This window comes from Artemia sp. Qi Xiang Cuo, chromosome 12 (genome assembly GCF_049724085.1).
Source record: "Artemia sp. Qi Xiang Cuo chromosome 12, ASM4972408v1, whole genome shotgun sequence".
Taxonomy (NCBI): domain Eukaryota; kingdom Metazoa; phylum Arthropoda; class Branchiopoda; order Anostraca; family Artemiidae; genus Artemia; species Artemia sp. Qi Xiang Cuo.
Window position 1 is genome coordinate 58,644,127 of NC_142805.1, and position 22,441 is coordinate 58,666,567.

Here is a 22,441-nt window from a genome sequence, read left to right on the forward strand (position 1 = left end):
TTAACAGGGTACCATTAATGCGCCATTAATGGTGCAGAGGGTGTCGAACCGACGTTTCAGTTGCAGGGTCTCTTTTACAGGGCACCATTAACGGCACCGTTAATGGCACATAGTTATGTCGAATCGAAGTTTTAGTTGCAGGTGCTCCTTTACAGTGCACCATTAATGCGCCATTAATGGCGTAGAGGGTGTCGAATCGACGTTTCAGTTGCAGGGTCTCTTTTACAGGGAACCATGAATGCGCCATTAATGGTACATAAGGTGTCGAATCGACGTTTCAGTTGCAGGGTCTCTTTTACAGGGGAAAGTAGCAAACCTATCAACCAACTCGCTACAGCTAAAATCAATCCCTGGGCCCCGTAGTGCCAACCATCAATCCACTTTGCCACGCAGGATTTTTCGTTCATAATTAGTCAGCTTAAAATTATTCACCAATCAGAGACCGGTTTGTAATTAAACTTTCTAACCCACCTTTTTAAGTGGCAATGAGAAAGATCGATAAGAACCGAGTTTTATGCTTAATCACACGCGTCACCTGAAATTATTTACTTATCACAAATCGCGAAAGCAAGTGCAACTACAGCTTAGCTTATTAAGAGATTCTTTGGTAGAAAAATCAAAGGTCCTTGGAACGTACCTCAAGTTTAATATGAGCTTGTTTGCAAATGGCGATACTGCTACCAACATTAGCATATTCCCTGTGTCTTTGGAGGAATTGATTTCGACACACCAAAATTTCACGTAGCCATTTTAATATTTCCGTATAGTTGACTATTTGATGTTGTATCAGCTTTTGGCAAATAGAGAAAAGTACCTGTGAACTAATAAAAAGAAATCAAAAAAGTTACTATCATTAAAACTTAAATGAAGCTAACCAATCCCAAAAAAAATAGGAAACTGAATACAAGAAAGCCTTTGTGGCTTTTAGATTTGGTTGGACTGGTAGTGGATAGAGGGCAATTGTTCCCTAGATCTTGAAAAATACATTTTTGGCATTTTTACCGAAAAAATTAAATTAAATAAATTAAGGTAAACAACTTAATTATGAAAAATACCTTTTTTGGGTATATTCACTTGAAAAAACCGTCCATATCCCTACATTTATCATGTATTGGCACCCCTGATTTCAACAATTTTATAAATTCAAACTAGTGACAGTCCAGTGCAAGCTAGCAGGATTAAAACATTCAAAACAAACCCAAACTAAGATTAATTTATTACATTTTGGGTTCCAATTCAAAAGCGAGAGAAAGAAAGAAAAAAGTAAAGCGAAGCAAAATTAAAGAGTAATAGCGAGTAAATTTATCTCGAGTCCAAGGCAGCATCCAGGGGGAAGGGGCAGGAGAGTTACACCCCCCCCCACCACCAAAAAATTGTCAAACTCGTAAATACGTAACAAAAATGCATATAAACAAATTCTTGATTCATTTTTTAAAGCTTCTTTTGTACTCCCCCCCCCCCCCGAAAAAAATCCTGGATACGGCTTTGATTGGGCCCAATCAATAGCAAAAGCTAAAAAAGAGGTGAAAAATTAAATACAAATTACATTTTTTGTCTTTATAAGTAGCTCTAAAATCTGCTGTGTAACACTAGATAGTACTGACTTGTTATTTCTCTAAAGATCCGCTAAAGAGTATAATCTAACCAAATTGACAATAAGCTTAAGCTCGTTTCTGAGAAAAAAAAACATCCAATGCCACCTAGCATTTTCCAGCAGAATCATAAACCCAACTGTAAATACCCAAATAAGAAAATTTGGTGTGTCTTTATTTATTTGTCTATGTTTTCTTTTGCTTTATATTTATTTGCCAGAAGAAAAAATACCCATGTGTCAAAAGGGCACAAAAGATAGGCCTAGTTCGTTTTTTAAACCAATCTGTGTTTTATAAACTAGTTTAGCCCTAATTTGCAATTCAAGAGCGTTAAAAACAAATAAAAACTTTTAAAAAAATAAAAAAGTTTTTATTGATTTTAACATATGATCAAATAAAATTTGGACGTACAATCGGAATCCAAATTTTAATAAATGAAAATAACTTAAGATTAAAATGGTTTTGGAGGTTTGAATATTTCTTTGGCAAATTCAATAATTCTGTCGTTAAAGCGAAAATGTGATCTTTCTTTTCTTTTTTATAAGTGAATATATACCAAATATTCAAAAAACAAATTATGAATTATTGAGCATTATATTGCTCAATAATTATATTCCAAATTATATTACTCTTTATTTATTGATTGTGATATATGGCAGTTTTACGCTTGAAAAATTATTTGACTACATTTCTGCTCATCATTGGTTACATGTAGCTCTTTACTTTTCTTTGAGAAAATTCGTTTGTGGAGGAAGTTTTCAAAATTAATTTTCTCTAAAGACTAGTCAAAGAATATAATTTAACCAAATTGGCAATAAGCCAACGAGAGACAAAACAAGAATCCAATGCCACCTAGCATTACAAAGCAGAATCATAAAACTAGCTGTAAAAAACTAAATAAAAAAGGGTTGTATTTATTATGTCGACATTATGAGACGTAAAAACACATAGCTCCTAAAACATTCATTATTCTTAGTTATATTGCTTGCAGTATATTAAAAAAAAAAAAAAAAAAAAAAAAAAAAAAAAAAAAAAAAAATCCCAGTAATTGAGGACTTCTGTAGCAACCAAAAATGATGAATTTAACGCATAATACAAACAAAAGTCATTCAGTTTGAAATAGGATAAAAATATACATATACATAATATAGACGAAAATAAAATAGTTAAATAACTACTCAAGAAAGAGCAAGAGAAAAAGAGAAAATAATGCAATCCAAAACAACGGTGAAAGAGCAGGAAATACAATGATAACCAATCGAATTGGAGATGGTACCATGTTCAGCAATAATAGAAGGTGACCAAAAAAAAAAAAAAAAAAAAAAACCTCTAATTTTGTCAAATTTAGGATAAGGATAGGAAAGCGGATGTTAAAGGATCATGTCTTTTCAGATTAAAAAAAAAAAAAAAAAAAAAAAAAAAAAAAAAAAAAAAAAAAAAAAAAAAACGCAAACTATATTCGATTTGCCGGTGACGAAATTCAAGGTCAAGCATTCAAGTATTCCAAACTCCTCTACTTGCCTGGCTCCGTATTTCCGTTGCCAAGTCACGGCATTACTAAAACATTCCCTTAAAGGAATCTGGTGCCAATTTATAGATAAAAAACCTAAATTACGTAAAAGAGGCCTGAAAGTTAAAAATAATTCATTTCATAGACTGATACCACCAACACTCTAATATGTATACTATAAATAACTCTAGATTCTACGTTTTATGGTGACTGTTTCACGAGACTGTAAGTATTTTAAATGTGAAGAGAATGACTTTCACCCCAATACCATCCGTAAAACAGGTAGGGGTGACTACAAGGTCGTATCAAGAGAGTGGAGGGTTAGGGGGTCTGCCCCCCCCCCCAAAAAAAAAGAAAAATTGGCTCGACTCGTATAAATGTAACAAAAATGAATATAAACAAACTTTTATGCTTTTTTAAAGTTTTTTTAACACGCCCCCAAAAAATCTTTTTGTACCCCCCCCCCCCCCCAAAAAAAAATCCTGGATACGACCCTGGTTGACTTATTCAATTATGTTATTTCGACAGGGATTCTGCGCTTTCGATCGCGTCTTTTGAAGATTTTTGGTCAAAAACGATGACGAGATCGTCATGGAAAAGCATTGTTATCGCGATTTCCCACTGGTCATGGACAGAGATGCGCCAGCTGGCGTGGCTTCCTGGCGTGGGAAGAGGTCAGCCTAATTAAGTCAATAAATTTAAGCGCATAAAGTATGGCCAGCCTGATCCAGCTCAAAATGAGAAATATTTTTCTTCAAATGTATAGAGTGCGTGACTTCTTTGTTACATGTCTTAGACCATTTTCACCCAAATAGGTGAGAAGCACGCCCCTTTCAAGCAAAATAAAGCAATAGATGAAGAAATTATGATATTGTCCCAAACTTCACTGGATAAGTCCAATTTAAAGAAAAATATTCAGGTTATTAAAATATGAAAAGGTTTAACCCAAATAATCACATAATGTACTATTGATTTTAATATTGGTATATATCCAAAAAGACAACGTAGCAATAGTAGCTAACAGCAAAATGTTTGCTATGTAGTCAAAAAGGACTGATTTGCTAAAGAACCCATTCCTAGTGATATTTTTCTATTATCGAGATTTAGCTAGCGCTAATATGTTCCAATCTCATCTTACAGAGGATTTTTGATTGAAAAAATCCCCAATAAATTCTGATTCGCTTAACTTATCGCCAGATAAATCCCATTATTAGTAAAATCTCATTGTGAATGGGGCATAGGTGGGAAGAAACTTATTATTATTGTGCTATCTTACTTAGTTTTATATAATTTATTATTCAATAACTGAATAACATATAATACATTTTTTAAAGGGTAGAGAATATATGCAAATATCAATCGAACAAACTGGATTATACGGTTTATGACTTCTTAACTTGTTCATGAGAGAGAAAAAATCGACACAGATGGAAATCGAATATATCGAGCAAGCGGGCAATGTTTGTTCTCGTTGACCATTCCTCGGCTTTAGTGAAAACACAGATATGGCTTTCATCGGTTTAAGTCTTTGACTTTCCATTTCTGTTCCGTGACTTACCGATTTTTAGACTATATTAACCTGATTTGTATCTGACCTGACTATATTTTAGATTATATTGATCTGATTTATACCCAACTATATTTTAGATTATATTGATCGGATTTATAACTAACTATATTTTAGACTATATTGATCTGATTTATACCTAACTATATTTTAGATTATATTGATCGGATTATCAAACCCACTCTGTGCACGTAGTCACGAAATATTAATTTAAATTTCCGCGGTATTATTTAAAGCCAATACTTTTCGATAAGTGAAAACCTAATAAAATTGTTATTATACGACTAATTGGTATTCTTCCACCGTTCTCACTAAAAGAGAAGGAAAAGTTGGGAGAAAACGCAAACTTCGTTAATTTCGAAGTTATTAGTTTCCCTAATCTGCTTTGCTCGGGAATGAATTTAGTTTTCAGGAAAAAGAAAATAAATTAGCTTTATTGATTTGAAATATAGGCCAATGGCTTAAATTCTTAGTGTCCGGGATTGAAAAAAGCTACATCCATATTCAATTAGACAGCGGCGAGATTCAAGGTCTAAAATAAGCAATGTTTCACGGTAACAAGAGTAACTATGTCTTTCCATCTTTTTTTTTCAAATTCGGCCCAAGAATAGGAAAGCGGCTGTTAAAAACTGCCGTCTTTTCTGATAAAAAAAAAAAAAAAAAAATGACCAACCTATATTCGATTTGCCGGTGACGAAATTCAAGGTCTTAAGTGTTACAGGGTCAAAAGAATTACGATGTCTTTCTATTCTTGTCAGATTGAGGATAAGGGTAGGAAAGAGGCTGTTAAAGGATCATGTCTTTCCAGATTTAAAAAAAAAAAAAAAAAAGGACGCAACTATATTCGATTTGCCGGCGACAAAATTCAAGGTCTAAACTGTTTCAGGGTCAAAAGAGTTACAATGTCTTTCTATTTTTGTCAGATTGAGGATACGGGTAGGAAAGAGGCTGTTAAAGGATCATGTCTTTTCAGATTTAAAAAAAATAAAAAAAAACATAACTATATTCGATTTGCCGGCGACGAAATTCAAGGCCTAAAGTGTTTCAGGGTCAAAAGAGTTACAAAGTCTTACTATTTCATATTGAGGGTAAGGGTAGGAAAGAGGCTGTTAAAGGATCATGTCTTTTCAGATTTAAAAAAAATAAAAAATGACGTAACTAAATTAGATTTGCCGGCGACGAAATTCAAGGCCTAAAGCGTTTCAGGGTCAAAAGACTTACAAAGTCTTACTATTTTTGTCAGATTGAGGGTAAGGGTAGGAAAGAGGCTGTTAAAGGATCATGTCTTTCCAGATTTAAAAAAAAATAATAAAGACGCAACTATATTTGATTTGCCGGCGACGAAATTCAAGGTCTAAACTGTTTCAGGGTCAAAAGAATTACAATTTCTTTCTATTTTTGTCAGATTGAGAATACGGGTAGGAAAGAGGCTGTTAAAGGATCATGTCTTTTCAGATTAAAAAAAAAATAAAAAAAAAAAAAAAAAAAAAAAAAAAAAAAAAAAAACTGCCTTAGAATACTAGGACTAATGAAAAAGGAATCCAATTGTTTAAGCTGGCTTAGTGGAACTTCACAACCATGTGCAAAAAAATTTCAAAAATCAGAACGCACTTTTTAATGAAACACTTCCATATGTTGTTATGTGGTTTTAGTTAGCTGGCAAACGTAAGTAAAAAAAAAAATCTACAAAAAAAGTTAAAAACCATGGCAACAAACACCATGAGAAGCTGAAAATTCACTTTTAAGGAGTAGCTGTCTTTAGGATTCAACTGCTTGGTAATGGCAACACTGACGACAATGGCGTACTGTCCTAAAAACTTCATAATTTCAAAAGAACCAAAAAAGGCCTTGGAATATCGTGATTTTCAGGTGTAGGTAGATCTGAGATGGGTCCAGATAGGTTTTCTGTACTTTGAATCTTCATTTCGATTAGTAAGTCACGAAAATTCGTTTGAATCTGACAAAATCATCGGCTGGTTTGCCATAGATCCTAAGATTTTTCTATTGGTTCTTAAAAACTATCAAGTTCATAAGGCACAACCACGTATTCGTCAGTGTTGCCGCGTTGAACCTGAAGATCAAGAAGTAAAAGCAAATAACTAAACTTGAGAACACTTTTCGTCCGTAAGAATTCAAATATTAACAATATGTTATTAATACCTAAAGACAACTATACGTTCAAAGGAAAGCTACACCTTAAGCTGTCGGAAGTCATATATTTTTCGCGTATTTTGTTTCTGATAGTTATGCATGATAGCATGATAGTTATGGTTATGACAGTTATAGCAATGCCATCATTGATTTTATCGACAATTGTGACTGCAACCCAAGTTTAAGAAGGACAATTTTTATGCTACATGCCATCATTCGCAATTCAGGGTAGACGACTAGCCAATCAAATTAAAGTGACACTAAATGTCTGTGGTTGTTCTGAATTACCTGTTGTTCTGTTATCCTGGTCACAAATCTGAGTAGTTCTATGATTTGCTTAGGGCGTTTCTTGGTGCTATTCCTTATAATCTGGAGTGTTTCTAAGTGAAGCAAAATTACTCTTGAAAGTCAATGGCCGAGCTCACCAAATCACAAGACATATTATGGGCGCAGTAGTTTTCGCATTTCCTGCTTGGTTCCGTTTTTTTATCAATGTGTGGTTCCAGTGACTTAAAAAATTCACCGTGTATGACAAAGAAAGGTAATCAATGCGGCAATGGACTTTCACAGTCCCTGCCAATGTTTCTGATCTCCCTTTCATGGCCCTTAGGCCAGGAAGCGGGGGCCATCCATCCTGTGCTGTTGCGCACTCTGTTTACCTTCCCCAGATTATCCTGGCACAAATGTGAGTAGTCTTGACACTTACTTAAGGCGTTTCATGATACTAATCCTTGCAGTTCAGGATGTCTAGAGATCAGATTTACCTTAGATTGTCACCCTGATCGAACTTCACAAAAAAATTGCGCTTGAAAGTTGAACATGACCCATCTAACAAAATTATAGATGGGGTATATTACCGCACTGTTATTTTTGTATTTTCTGCTGAATTCCGTTTCTATCGACATTAATAGCTATAGTGTAGCTTGAGTATAATGATAACTAAATGGCACGCTATGGTTTACGTACATAACGTGTATTAATGTACATAATTTCAAGTTAGGGGTAGTTTTCAAGTTTAATCTGGGATGATGGTATTGCGTCAGAAATCCCAGATGCAAGTAAACCTGCAGAGGATAGTAATCCATAGGAATTTTTTTTCCTGCTCTTTCAGGCTTTAATAAATCGAAGGAAAAACAATTTACAATAATTTCATGGGTAAAGATGCTTGCAACATCTTACTTGAGAATTTGTTTATGGCAAAATTTGATAGCTTGTGTGTTAAAACGTAACATGTCTGAGAAAAAAGCACACGTTCGTGAGATAAAGGCTCCAAAGTCATTTGACTAAATAAAGGCCTTTTTTCGGTTATAATTAGGTGTGACCCAGTGGTGTTAATTCATGAAAATTTAGGGAGAGGGGGCTGGGGAATGTATTTTCAGTATTTTCAATAAATTGGTGTTTTTTCAATGAAAATACCCCAAAAACGGATAGCCAATTCTTTGCAACGAAAATCATCAAGATATGAAAACATGCATTTTTATCATTCAAATGTATGCCAGTCAATCAGGGAAGCGCTATCGTGGTTCTGAAAAATATCTACTTGGTTGGTTAGCTCAGCAAATAATACTAAAATCAATCATCTATAAGCGTGATTGATTTAGTGGAAAATCAGACGACAAAAGAAGCCGAAGTAATTTGGTTCAATGTTGCTATGAAAGTAATTCTAATTTTTTAAAATCCTTCAACGGCTTCTGAAATATCTTTGCCAATGAACGTCTTAGAACTTACTTCTAATATATACTAAAAAAAATGAATTTCATCTATGTTAGGCCATAAGATGAAGATTGAACAAACACAAAGGTATTTAGAAATTAAGAAACAAATCAAAACCTAATGCAATATAACAATTGTTACGCCCTACCTGACATCCCAAAAGGTATTAATAGGCGATTCAGGGTTCCACATCTCAATTTTATCAGGCTGATGAAGCATCAATAAAGCTTCCATTGCTTCCTGAGCTACGTCTGGCATGGAGGGTTGGTGCACCAACGACACAAGACCGTTGATGAGCTCCAAAGTGGAGGACTGGACTTCTGATCCTGCCTTACCTTGATTCTGAAAACCAAAATTTGGATAGTAGCGTAAAACATAGCTTCTTGTTCCCTTTCAGCACTAGAGTCTAGATGGCTCAACCAATGATATAAGACTGTTCATGAGCTTTAGATTGGAAGACACGACCCCTGATCCCGCCTTACCTTGATTCCGAGAACCAAAATTTAGGTAGTAATATAAAATATAGCCTATTATTCTACTTCAAGTCTATAATCCAGAGGGCTTTACTAACGATACAGGATTATTGATGAACTCTAGAGTGGATGACTCAGGCTCTTATCCCGCCTTACCTTGATTCGGAGAACCAAAATTTAGATAGTATATTAAATATAGCCTATTGTTCTAATTCAGCCCTATAGTCCATAGAGCTCTACTAACGATACAAGACTATTGACGAGCACTAGGGACTGGACCTCTGATCCTGCCTTACCTTGATTCTAGAAATCAAATTTTGGATAATAGCATAAAAACAAGCTTCTTGTCCTCTTTCAGCACTATAGCCCAGAGGGCTATACAAACGACACAAGTCTATTGATGAGCTCTAAAGCAGACAAATGGTTCTCTGATCCCGCCTTACCTTGATTCGAAGAACCAAAATTTAGATAGTGATATAAAATCGAGCCTATTATTCTACTTCAGCCCTATAGTTCAGAGGACTTTACTAACGATAAAAGACTATTGATGAGCTCTAGAGTGGACGACTCGGCCTTTGATCCCGCCTTATCTTGATTCTGATAACCAAAATTTAGATAGTAATATAAAACATAGCCCATTATTCAACTTCAGGCCTATAGTCTCGAGGGCTTTACTAACGATACAAGAATATTGATGAGCTCTAGAGTGGACGACTGGACCTCTGATCCTGCCTTACATTGATTCTGAAAACCAAAATTTTGATAGAATGTAAAACATACCTTCTTGTTCCCTTTCGGCCCTAGAGTCTAGAGGGCTGAACCAATGATATAAGACTATTGATGAGCTCTAGAGTGGACGACTCGGCCTCCGATCCCGTCTTACGTTGATTCCGAGAACCAAAATTTAGATAGTAATACAAAATATAGCATATTGTTCTACTTCAGCCCTATAGTCGAGAGTGCTTTACTAACGATACAAGACTATTGGCGAACTCTAGAGTGGAGAACTGGACTTCTTATCTTGCCTTACCCTGATTCTAAGAACCAAAATTTAGATAATAGCATAAAACCTAGCATCTTGTTCTCTTTCAGCACTATAGCCCAGAGGGCTATACCAACGACACAAGGCTAATGATGAGCTCTAAAGTGAACGACAGCTTCTCTGATCCTGTTTTACCTTGGTTCTGAAAGCCAGAATTTAGACAATAACATAAAACATAGCCTCTTGTTCTCCTTCAGCCCTACATTCCAGAGGGCTAAACCAATGAAAGAAGACTGTTGATTAACTCCAGAATGGACCTGTTATCCTGCCTTACCTTGATTTTGAAAACCAAATTTTAAATACTCTAAATACAACATAATTACTAGTTGGTAATTTTAAAAAAATAAGCCTGGTGTTCTCATTCGGTCCTCTATTCTCGTTTCTATTCCAGGGGCTGCAAACAATTGAAGGCAAACTATCATTTTTAGGCTACACTTTGCCTTTTAAAAATAAACACTAGTGGGCTAGCCTCAATACGTACTTTTCACGTATTTTTGCCCCTTTCCCTTCGTACTTGCGTGAGACAAACACCTCTGGCCAGTTTTAGTAAAAAAAAATATGAGTTTATAATTAAATACTAGGTTTTTTGTTTTACCCAAGGCTTTACCCGAAACGCTAAGGTTCTGCATAAGTATCCTAGAAGTTTCGCGGTAAAATAAGTTTTAACTAATATGTTTCTATTATTGGTGAGGATTGTCTTACATAATATAATTGGCATAAGAGATAATTTCTGAATTTACCGCCCTATCGGTAAATTATCGATATCGGTAAATACGGTAAATACGTCTCCTTGCATTATTACGAACAGAAAATCGTTAGTATAAATTGGAATGGTTGTCACGTGACTCAATTCTCAACAAGGAAATCTCTTACTATTTGAAATTAGATTTTTATTATATTCCAAACTGAAAAACATCCCAGGTTTTATCCATAAAACTTTTAGTCCAAAAACGCGTCTCTAATCAATAAAATAATGCAATGCAAAACATACATCCGATGAAAAGCGTTGTTTTCAAAAAACTTGGATGTCAATGAGTCAAAAATAACTCATTAATATCTGATGTTTCAAAAATGGCCCAGAAATAAAAACAGGTACATAAATGACTGCACTTCAAAATGAATTGAAATATTTGATTATTGAGGCCACGTTTATCAGCCACGTTATCAACATTCAAATATTTGAATGTTGATTATTGAGGCCACGCCCTACTATAGGTCATATTCCTCATTTAGGTTTGATAAATCTGACATCCTAGAGTAGCTCGTAACGAAATGACGTTATTTCAACTGAGTCGAACGGAAAACCCTATTTTCCAATTCTTGCAAAACGTCATAGAGAAAAGGGTAAATCATAGGAAGATTTTATCGGAAATTATACAAATTTTAGTGCAAGGTAAAAACGTTTGTGTCTTCTTTGTTTTCTAAGCAGTCACTTTTTTTCCATTTTTTTTTCTTAGAGTAATTTCCTACGCAAAGGTTAGCACCCATTTTTGTCAAACAGATTTTTAACAAATGTATTTTTGTACAATTGATGCATACTTAGAAGAGCTACCGAATACTTAAGCTAGCCTTTATACACTAGAGCTACCTTAACTACATTTAAGCAACCCTTATACTTAGAAGATCTACCTTTAATACATTAGGGGAAACGATAGTGGTCAAAAGTGAACGGACAAACTGGCAGAAGACAAAGTGGCTGCCCGGGGCAGTTGACAACCATGTCAGCTGCCCCGGGCAACGCAGCTGGAAGATTGCCCACGTTGATCAAATTTTTACTTTGATTTACTTTGATGTTTTTGTTCTTAAGAGTAATTTCTTACGCAAGGGTACCAGAATGCATCCATTTTTGTCAAACAGATTTTCAACAAATGTATTTTTGTACAATTGATGTATACTTAGAAGAGCTACCGAATACCTAAGCTACCCTTTATACACTAGAGCTACCTTAACTACATTTAAGCTACCCTTATACTTAGAAGATCTACCCTTAATACATTAGGGGAAACGATAGTGGTCAAAAGTGAACGGATAAACTGGCAGAAGACAAAGTGGCTCCCCGGGGCAGCTGGTAACCAGGTCAATAAATGTATTCAAGGTAGCTCTAATATATTAAGGGTAGCTTAAGTACTGGGTAGCTCTTCTAAGTATACATAAATTGTACAAAAATATATTTATTGAAAATCTGTTTGACAAAAATGGATGCATTCTGGTACCTTTGCGTAAGAAATTACTCTTAAGAAAAAAACTCATCAAAGTAATCAAAGTAAAAAAAATTGATCAAAGTGGGTAATCCTCCAGCTGCGGAGGATTTTCAATAAATATATTTTTGTACAATTTATGTATACTTAGAAGAGCTACCCAGTACTTAAGCTACCCTTAATATATTAGAGCTACCTTGAATACATTTAAGCTACCCTTATAATTAGAAAAGCTACATTTAATATATTACGGGAAACAATAGTGCTTAAGTTAGTCAGAAGTGAACGGACAAACTGTCAGAAGAAAACATATTTAGGTGAGATAATTATAATAAATACTTATATTAAATAATTGAATACCTAAATTACTTAAATACATAAATAAAATAATTAAATACATAAAAACACAAAAAAAATAATCAAATACTTAACTTATATTAAATAATTACACTTAACATAAGCACAGGGTCTGCATCTATAATTTATTAATGAAATTAAAATAATTTAATAAATTAAATAAAAATAAATTAATAAATAATAATAAGAATATAAAAAAATAATAATAATAATAAAATAAATATAAAACAAAATTATATATGATTTTTTTTTATAAAAATATATAATAAAAATAAAATAAATTAAATTAAAAACTAAATTAATTAAATTATAAGAATTAAATTATATTAAAATTACTCAAATATAATTAAATACTTACATTTAACATAAGCATAGGGTCTGCGTGTATAAGACGAACCATCAGTAACAATAGGTTCTTATACATTGAACACTCTTCATTAGTTTTTTCTTTAAACTTCAATGGATACATCTTTTCTTTAAGAGTTAAACTCTGAAAAATAAAAAAGCGAAGTCACTAAAACTGCAAATCAAAATATAATAAAATACGCTAGTTTGGTTGAAACTATTGGAATGTTTTCTCCAGGAATTGAGCTGCAACTAATTCAATCGTTTCTAATTACTTACCACACCTGCACACCAAAAAAAAAAACGACGCGGGGGGGAGAGAAGATTGTACTCTAAGAAAGGTTTGGGGATCCACGTACAAGATATAAAGTCTAAGCAGATCGGACCGATTGGCCCTTAAAAATTCCAAACATAAAAATCTTGTCCTATCTTCCTAATTTTGAATCTAAGGACACCCCAGCAAGGTATCTTGACAAAAATGCAAAAAAAAATAATTAAAACCATAAACTATTGTGAACTGACGAGATTATTAAGCCACAACTCCTTAGAATTATCAATTCTGAGCACGGGTACTTTTAAATTTGAATGGGTGATTAGGTGGCTGAACCCTTTAAAAAGTGATAATTTGGTAGAGAATCCATAGTTTTACAGCTAGTCTTGGAATATTAGGACCATTATAACCAAGAAAGAAAACAAAATTTGGAAAAGTTTAATGATAATGTACTTTGACTCCAAAGGGATTAATGTATCCATCGCTTTCGGGTTGTTACTTCTTCTTTAAACAATATTTTTTTTTACTGTCTTGAGCTCTTTACAATTGCATTTGCTCTTTCCCTTTTCTCAATTTAAATTTTATTCTTTCCAAAATATGATGCAATTTAATCAAGATTTATTCTAAAACAGGGGACCCTTGCTGAGGTGGCTAGGCGTCATATGTTTTTTCTCGCGCAGTTCACAAAGCATGGCAGGAAGCCCCCTGGAAAGGGTGACAATTACGAAATTCAGCTATTAGTATATACCTTTTCCGGTTCAAATTTATGGCGGTTAAATACAATTTTTGTGGGGCAAAATAAATATCAGTAATGGATAAAGAGCCACAAAATTACACATATCACAATGAAAGATGTAAAAAATATAAAAAAAACAATCACAAAAGAATCAATAAGTCACATATATCAAAATCAGACATATGGCAAATATTAAAAATCGCAAAATAAGGTCGCTCTTCTTCAATTTAAAACAAAACAATCATTGATGAGCTCCAAAAGGTAGGTGCGCTGCATGTAATGCTTGTGTGCATTTATTTGTGTTCAAATAAACACAAATAATATATGTAAAAAAAAGTATATTCTATATTCATTACTAAAAACTTCCAAGATTTTTTCAATTGAACAGCAAAACAAAAGCGTGTTTAAGCAGAGGAAGGGAAAAACACCAGAAATGCTCATTTGTCCCAAACGTGATAGGGAAAAGATTCTTTCCAATTAAAACAATGTTTTTTCATTTCTTTTAAAAATTGTCTTTAACCCCGAAGATTTAACCTTCTTTTCGACCACAATCAAAAACCTAAAACCCTTGAGCAATTTCTTGGTTTAAAGAAATATTTCCTGTTTCAATAGCCCATTAATTTCATAGCGTTCAATCTGTCCATAAACACAAGTTGAACAGGTAAATAGAAAAACAGTCGATTTTTGGCATTTTTTGCCAAATTTGGAAAATCTTAAAATATAGATCCTCGTCAAAATGATCATCTAATATACACACACACACACACACACACACACTTTTTTTTTTTTTTTTTATCTACACACATATATATATATATATATATATATATATATATATATATATATATATATATATATATATATATATATATATATATATATATATATATATATATATATATATATATATATATATATATATATATATATATATATATATATATATATATATATATATATATATATATATATATATATATATATATATATATATATTCGAAAAATTGAAAATGGTCATAAAGAAATCTTTTCTTTTGTCTAATATCGGATTTTTGAAAATTGATACTTTTAATAAAGAAGCCCGATGGACGAATTTCTTTAGAAGTACTATTAATTCAAGATGTTATAGCTTGGATATGGTATGCGATTTATTGGAATTTTTTCTATTTAATACATTTATAAGATTCAATGGGAATTTATATAAACAAACTGTAGGTATTCCTATGGGTGGGAATGCGAGTCCATTTATAGCAGACCTGTTTTTAAGTCAATTAGAATATGAATATATGATAAATAAAAATAGCCCAAGCAATGTAAAATATAACCTTTCAAATAATAAAAGATATCTGAACGACCTCTTAGTAATAAATTGTGCAGAGTTTATTGAGATTTCAAAAAATATTTATCCACAAGAGTTAATTCTTGAGCCTAGCTATGGGATGGGACACTCCGACCATTTCTTAGATTTAAATATTAATATTTCAAATAATAGTAAATTAGTTTTTAAATTATATAATAAAACGGATGATTTTAATTTTGAAGTAATTAATTTTCCATTTCTTGAAAGTAATATACATTCAAATATCACTTATTCGGCTTATTATTCCCAATTAATTAGGTATGCAAAAATATGCAGTAATTACACAGATTTTAAAAATAGATGTAAAAAGCTGAGCAAAAAACTGATCTTAAGGGGTTTTTTTGCCAAAAAAATTAGTTGGCAATTCAAAAAATTTAGTTTCATGTATCATGAACTTTTAAGTAAATGTGCAAAAACTTTTAATGAAATACTGACAAATATATTCAGATACTTTCTCTGGTGCCGTTCTTTTTTGGAATTTTGAGTTTGTAGAGGTTTTCAATCAAGATTGAGGATATTTTAATTGGTAATTGGTTCCAGATACCAATAAGATAAACATCTGGACATGTCTTCATTTGTTTCAGTATTGTCTCTTTCAGTGACCTCTGGGATTTTATTATGGAAACATTGAAACACTTTTTGTATGTAATTTTGACTAGCTTGACTAGTATGCATGTATTTCACAAGTTTTACCTGACATAGGGTTACCATATAGATCTTATGGTAGAGGCTCCACCGTGCCAGGTAAAGAATGTAAAGCCTCGAAACCTGTTAAGGCAGGTGGTATTTCTTCTGATGAGCCCTAAATGGAAGGTTCTACTTGGAAATATTTTGCTAGATTTAAGGTGCTTTTGCTGGTAAATTTACAACGACTTACATTTATTGATGACGACTTTGCATGGATTTGGACATTTCTTTTGGTTGACGGTTCGGGTATACTGTTTGGTCCTAGGTAGTTGGATAGATGGGTAAGGTAAAAGCCTTGTTCAAGTGCACATTTGTCTCAATTGCTGGATTAGGACGACAGTTTTTTTTTTTTTTTTTTTTTTTTTTTTGCCAAGTAATTACCTCTTAAACATAATATATATATATATATATATATATATATATATATATATATATATATATATATATATATATATATATATATATATATATAAATCTGATAAGATTGTAAATAAGGACAATAGATTATATTTGTCTGTTAATTTTAGTACTAAACAAATAGAAGATATTAATTTACCCGGAATCTTAAACCAGCAGAGAGTGAAGAATGCCCTTCCATGTAATTTGGTGTATAAAGATAGACCATTTTTAACATATAAATTTTCAAAAACGATTGGTCAAATGATTTTTAACTATTACTTAATACTTGAAAAATTTGAGAGGGGGAGTATTTGGAAACCTGTTTGTAGTTGCGGGCAATTTTTACCGTATGTGGATCAAACTTACGAACATGTTGTAACGGGGGATTTGTCCATTATAAAGCATCTTGATCTTGAAAATATAATGAAAATGGGGGCTAAATTCCGTCTTTCCTACCTTATACAGCCAGCAAGTATTCTTAGGGGATTAAAGAATGATTTAAATTTATTTATTGATAAATGGTGCAAGAAAGAGAAAATTACTGAATATAGATTTCAGAATTGGATAAACTTGATTTTGACTAGTGCAAGAAATAGCCTGTATAGAATTAATCCAAAAAATTCTGAGAAAAATTCAATAATTTATAATGCAAATATGAAACAACCAATTGCTAATATACAGAATGAATTTGTAATTGTACCAGTTGATAAAGCTAGCAATTATTTTGCCATAATTTGTCAGAAAATCTACTGTGATATTTTATCAAAAGAGTTACAAACAACAAATACATACGAAAAGGCTCATATAGAGGAGAATAGTTTAATTGAAAATATAGAAGAAAGAATTTTGAAAAAATTCAATATTAAAATAAATGATAATGATAAAAAGTTTCCTTTCTTATATTGGACGGTAAAATTCCATAAAAATCAACCAAAATCACGTTTTATTGCTGAAGCATTAAGGTTTACAGAAGGAAGTGTGACTACTGACCCTTGTTTAATTTTAAGAGAAATTAAAAATAAATTTAGAGCAATTTGCTCCGGAATTACAAATTTTTCTAAGCTTAATTCAAATTGGAGCGTTAGTAATTCTTTAAAAGTTATAGATTCTTTTGCCACTATTTCAGCTAGAAGAATCAATTCATTTGATTTTACTACTCTGCAAGGCCGTATCCAGGGGGGGGGTTACCAGGTTTGAACCCCCCGAAATTTTTGACCGAGTTGAAAATTAGTCTAAAAAATACCTGTAAAGTCAAAACTTTACCAGAAAAAAATATGCCCCGTTACTAAATTCTATTGCATTTTGTGGGTAAATGGTTCTGATCAGCTTACGCAATTAGGTAACCTTAGGTAACCCCATGTTCACCTGACCTTGCATAGTAAATTAGGGTTAATAATATGCGCTCTGATCAGCTTACGCAATTAGGTAACCCCATGTTAACCTGACCTTGCATAGTAAATTAGGGTTAATAATATGCGCTCTGATCAGCTTACGCAATTAGGTAACCCCATGTTCACCTGACCTTGCATAGTAAATTAGGATTAATGGGCGCTCGAGGTATGGTATAAGAGAGTGCAAGATTGTCAGTTCAGTTCAGTTCATTTTCGGACTTGGCTAAGAGAAGAGCAATTTTCAACATGAAGAGGAAGTGTGACATTACGTCGTTTTTCGCGCCCAAGCGGACCAGGGATGTTTCTGACAGTGGCATTAGTGGGACGTCTGCGGAGCATTCATCTACACCTGTGGATCTGAAGGGCACTGGAGCCATCGTTGAAGCTTCTGAATAACAAAAAAAAAAGTCCCTTACAGATACGAAAGTATGCCTAGTGGACGCGTCCTCGTTCGCATGGGGCGGAATAACGGTCTGGAGCTAACGTATTGTTGCTGGTGGTTTTTTTACAAATTCCACGGGAAAAACCGGGTAACCCCCCCCCCCCCCCCCCGAACAAAAATCCTGGATACGGCCCTGCTACTCTGTATACAAATTTGTCACTTAATTTAGTATTCGAAAAATTGAAAATGGACACCAAAAAATTTTTTCGTTTGTCTAAAATCGGATTTTTGAAAATTGATACTTTTAATAAAAAATCCCGATGGACGAAGTTCTTTAGAGGTACTTTTAGTTCAAAATGCTATAGCTTGGATATGGTATACGATTTATTGGGATTTGTTTTGTTCAATACTTTTATAAGATTTAATTGTAATTTATATCAATAAATTATTGGCATTCCTATGGGTGGGAATGCGAGCCCATTCATAGCGGACTTGTTTTTAAGTCAATTAGAATACGAATATATGATAAATAGCCCAAGCAATGTAAAATATAACCTTTCAAATAATAAAAGATATCTGGATGATCTCTTAGTAATAAATTGCGCGGAATTCATTGAGATTTCAAAAAATATTTATCCAGAAGAGTTAATTCTGGAGCCTAGCTATGGGACAGGACGCTCTGACCAATTCTTAGATTTAAATATTAATATTGCAGGTAATAATAAATTGGTTTTTAAAATATATAGTAAAACGGATGATTTTAATTTTGAAGTAATTAATTTTCTATTCCTTGAAAGTAATATACATTCAAATATTACTTGTTCAGCTTATTATTCCCAATTATTTAGGTATGCAAGAATTTGCAGTAAATACACAGATTTTAAAAATAGTTGTCAAACGCTTAGCCAAACACTAGTCTTTAGAGGTTTTTCTGCCAGATAAAATTAATTGGCAAATTAAAAAATTTAGTTTTCTGTATCATGAGCTTTTAGGTAAATATACAAAAAATTATAAAGAAATACTGAATGATATTTTAATATAATTTCTCTTTCACTTTTCTTTTTTGGAATTTTGAATTTGTACATTGTTTTCAAACCAGCAATTGGTTTTCAAACCAGCAATTTCCTTATTAAACCTGTAATTGGTTCCAGATACCAATAAAACACCTTGTTTTATAACTCACGTCTGGACCAGTCTTTATTTGTTCCAGAATGGTCTTTGCTTCAGTGAGCTATGGGATTTTAATAAGGAAAGAATCAAACTCATTTTGCATGTATTTTTTGAATAGTTTTACTAGTATGCATATATTTCACAAGTTTTAATAAAGGTAAAACCTTTATTTCTTAACAAAGGTATGGTAGGCATTGATGACCTTATCCGTGTAAAAATCCTAAACCGAATCATCATCACTATTATTTTCAATTTTGACACGTCTTGATTCTCGCTGTCCAGGTTGATTTTCATTGACACGCTGCTCTTCATTTTCGAATCCCCCACTTGTTCGGTATCTTATGTCTTCTAACCGCGTGTGTCTTTGCCCTTCATTTTCATTTTTTAACACGCTCTAATTGTCGTTTTCGCATATCTTCTAACCGCCCGCGTCTTTGCTCTTCATTTTCATTTTTGATACGTTTTTAGATTTTGATTACTTCAGACAATTTATCAATAGCCTTTGCTATAGCTGTCCGTATTGGTATTGTCGTAATTGATTGTCCAGGTTGTCAAATTTCCCATCTTATGATGTTTGATAGTTCATGTTTGGGTTCCAAAGAATCATCATTTATAGTAACTGTAAGTGCGAAGTTTCGTTGGTAGGTCCTTTCAACAGACATCATATTATACAAATGACTCTTACGTTGGACTCAGAACGATCTTATTTATGCTATGCATGACATCATATAAGAAAATATTTATATGCTGTCATAAGAAATGCTTATATGATGTAATAACATAATGACGTCATTTCCAAAAACCAAAATAAAGGCTCTTAACGATTTTTCTCAGACTTCTGACCCATCTAGATCGTTTTTTTATGCGAGAATGTCCCAATATACCAATATATATATATATATATATATATATATATATATATATATATATATATATATATATATATATATATATATATATATATATATTATTTATTTATTAAGCCAAGAATAGACCTTTTTCACCATAATCGAAAGACATAGAACACAAGTTCACCTCACTGTGGATCATTAATATGATAGTATAGTAATTTTTTTTTTTTTTTTGTAGATATTAAAGAACACGAATTAAAGCCTAATTGAGCAATTTTTCTTTTACTAACAAAAAAGACTTGCATAAATGGCACTTTATTTACATGGGCTTTATCCAGTCATTGCTTTAAGTTTTATGAACATACCGGAATCATTTTCAATGGAGTGTGTGTGCCATAGCCTTGCGTGACTCTATTAAGTGTATCCGTAAACATTGCTCTCAATTCACCAGACTTGTTATAGATGATTTCGATTTGCGGCCACCAGTGCAAACGAGGCTGGGTTACAATCCTACAAAAGAAGTAGCACTCGTAAAAACACTAAAAGCAAAGAGCAAAAATACAAAAGCTGGACCTAAGACCACGTAATGGTGTTTCCCAGAGACCAACTCGAAGAGCACTGTCCGTAGGCTTTTTATGCTATCTTAAAAGTAAAGTAAAATAAAAGTAAAATAAACAAAAAGTAAAGTTCTAGATAGGGGCGAATCCAGGATTTTTTTTTAGGGGGGAATAGATTGATCCGATAAACTTGCGTTAGGAGCAAGTTAAATTTACGCAAAGTTGCGTTAGTTGAGTAAATTACACTACTTTAGACTATGTTAGGGGGGCACACCCCCTTTGCCCCCCTGGATCCGCCACCGGTTCTGGCTTTTTATCTGTCTTATTGCATATTCTGTTTTTATCACAAGTTCAAGTGTCAGAACACTTCACCAATAAAGGTAAAAAATTTCAATTGAATCGTTTGAAAAAAGTACGTTAACAATTTTCGGGGGAATTAGTATTAATAGAGATGAAGGGAAATATAGTATGAATCCAATTTATAATAATTTAATAAGGGAGTAGGTCAAAGTTTCTAACAGTAGCGTCTTAAATAACATGCTACTATTCTAGACTTACGCCAATTCTAGTATACCTGCATTATCTGCGGACCTGAGTTTGTAGCTCAGGATAAAAAACAAACAATAGAGTTAGTTACATAACTGAAAACGAAGATATATGGAAAAAATCGCAAAGTTTTTAACACAGATGGGAGTGCCAAAATAAGAAATTTTCCTGAATTTTTGGGACCTCTTATTCACAATATTAAATAAATATTTTGTTGTTGCCTTTTAAATAGTTGTTATTATATTTACACGAAGGTTTTAATTCTTATTAATTGTAAAACCAAGTTTTTCTGGTCGAAGAAGTGAATTTTTCAATCAAAATCTGAAACACGGTATTTGATCTGAAATTCGATATGAATTCAATTTTTTCATCCGTCGGACACGAAATCTAACAACCATGAGTTGACTTATTTCACAGCCTAGCTTTAGACTTGACGATATTATTCTGCACTTCAGGGACGCACGCATGGGGAGGGCCTAGGGCCCCCTGAAACCTAATCTTTCCCAAACGTTTGGGATTTCTCTAACATCTAAAAAAATTTATTCAAGTTATCAAATAAAGTTCTATACGAAGGGAAATATAGAATGAATCCAAGGTATTTTGAATTTGATAAAAGGGAAAATTTTTTAATGTGAATTTGATACAGGGTATTTAGGTTTTCAGATTGATTGTAATTTAAATTGGAAAAAACATAGTGAAATTGTATCGCGGAAAGCTGCGGGGGGGCTTCGGGCTGATTCTTTGATTTAAACATGTTTTTCCTATCTCAGTTTTGAATTTTTTTTTAATTCACTTATTCATCCATATATTGTATATGGTTGTTCTGTGCGAGCTAGTAATTTTGTTGTAAATTTTAAACGGATACAAATTGTGTAGAATAAAGCGCTGCGTCTGCTCGGTGATTTGAAAAATGTGAACGTACAATGGATTGTAATCGCAATTTTTATATTTTAAATGTTGGGCAGTTGAGAGATTATCAGACCGGTATTTTCGTGTATCAGTGTTTAAATAAACTAGCACCTAATTATTTTTGTGATGTTTTATCATCAAATAACTGCGTACCATTCTTATGATACAAAGAATTCCACGGACCTAGTAAAAGAAAGACGACACACTGCTAGGTCTAGTTTTGTATTTAGGCAT

The 22,441-nt window shown here is 32.8% G+C and overlaps 1 protein-coding gene across 1 annotated transcript in view; it reads right to left on the reverse strand.

Moving 5' to 3' along the window:
• Nf1 (neurofibromin 1) overlaps positions 1-22,441 on the reverse strand; it is a 350,626-nt gene that overhangs the window by 181,561 nt on the left and 146,624 nt on the right. The window contains 4 exon segments of the mRNA XM_089097671.1: positions 638-821; positions 8,682-8,875; positions 12,962-13,093; positions 20,561-20,705. Coding sequence (XP_088953797.1) covers positions 638-821; positions 8,682-8,875; positions 12,962-13,093; positions 20,561-20,705 — 655 coding nt within the window.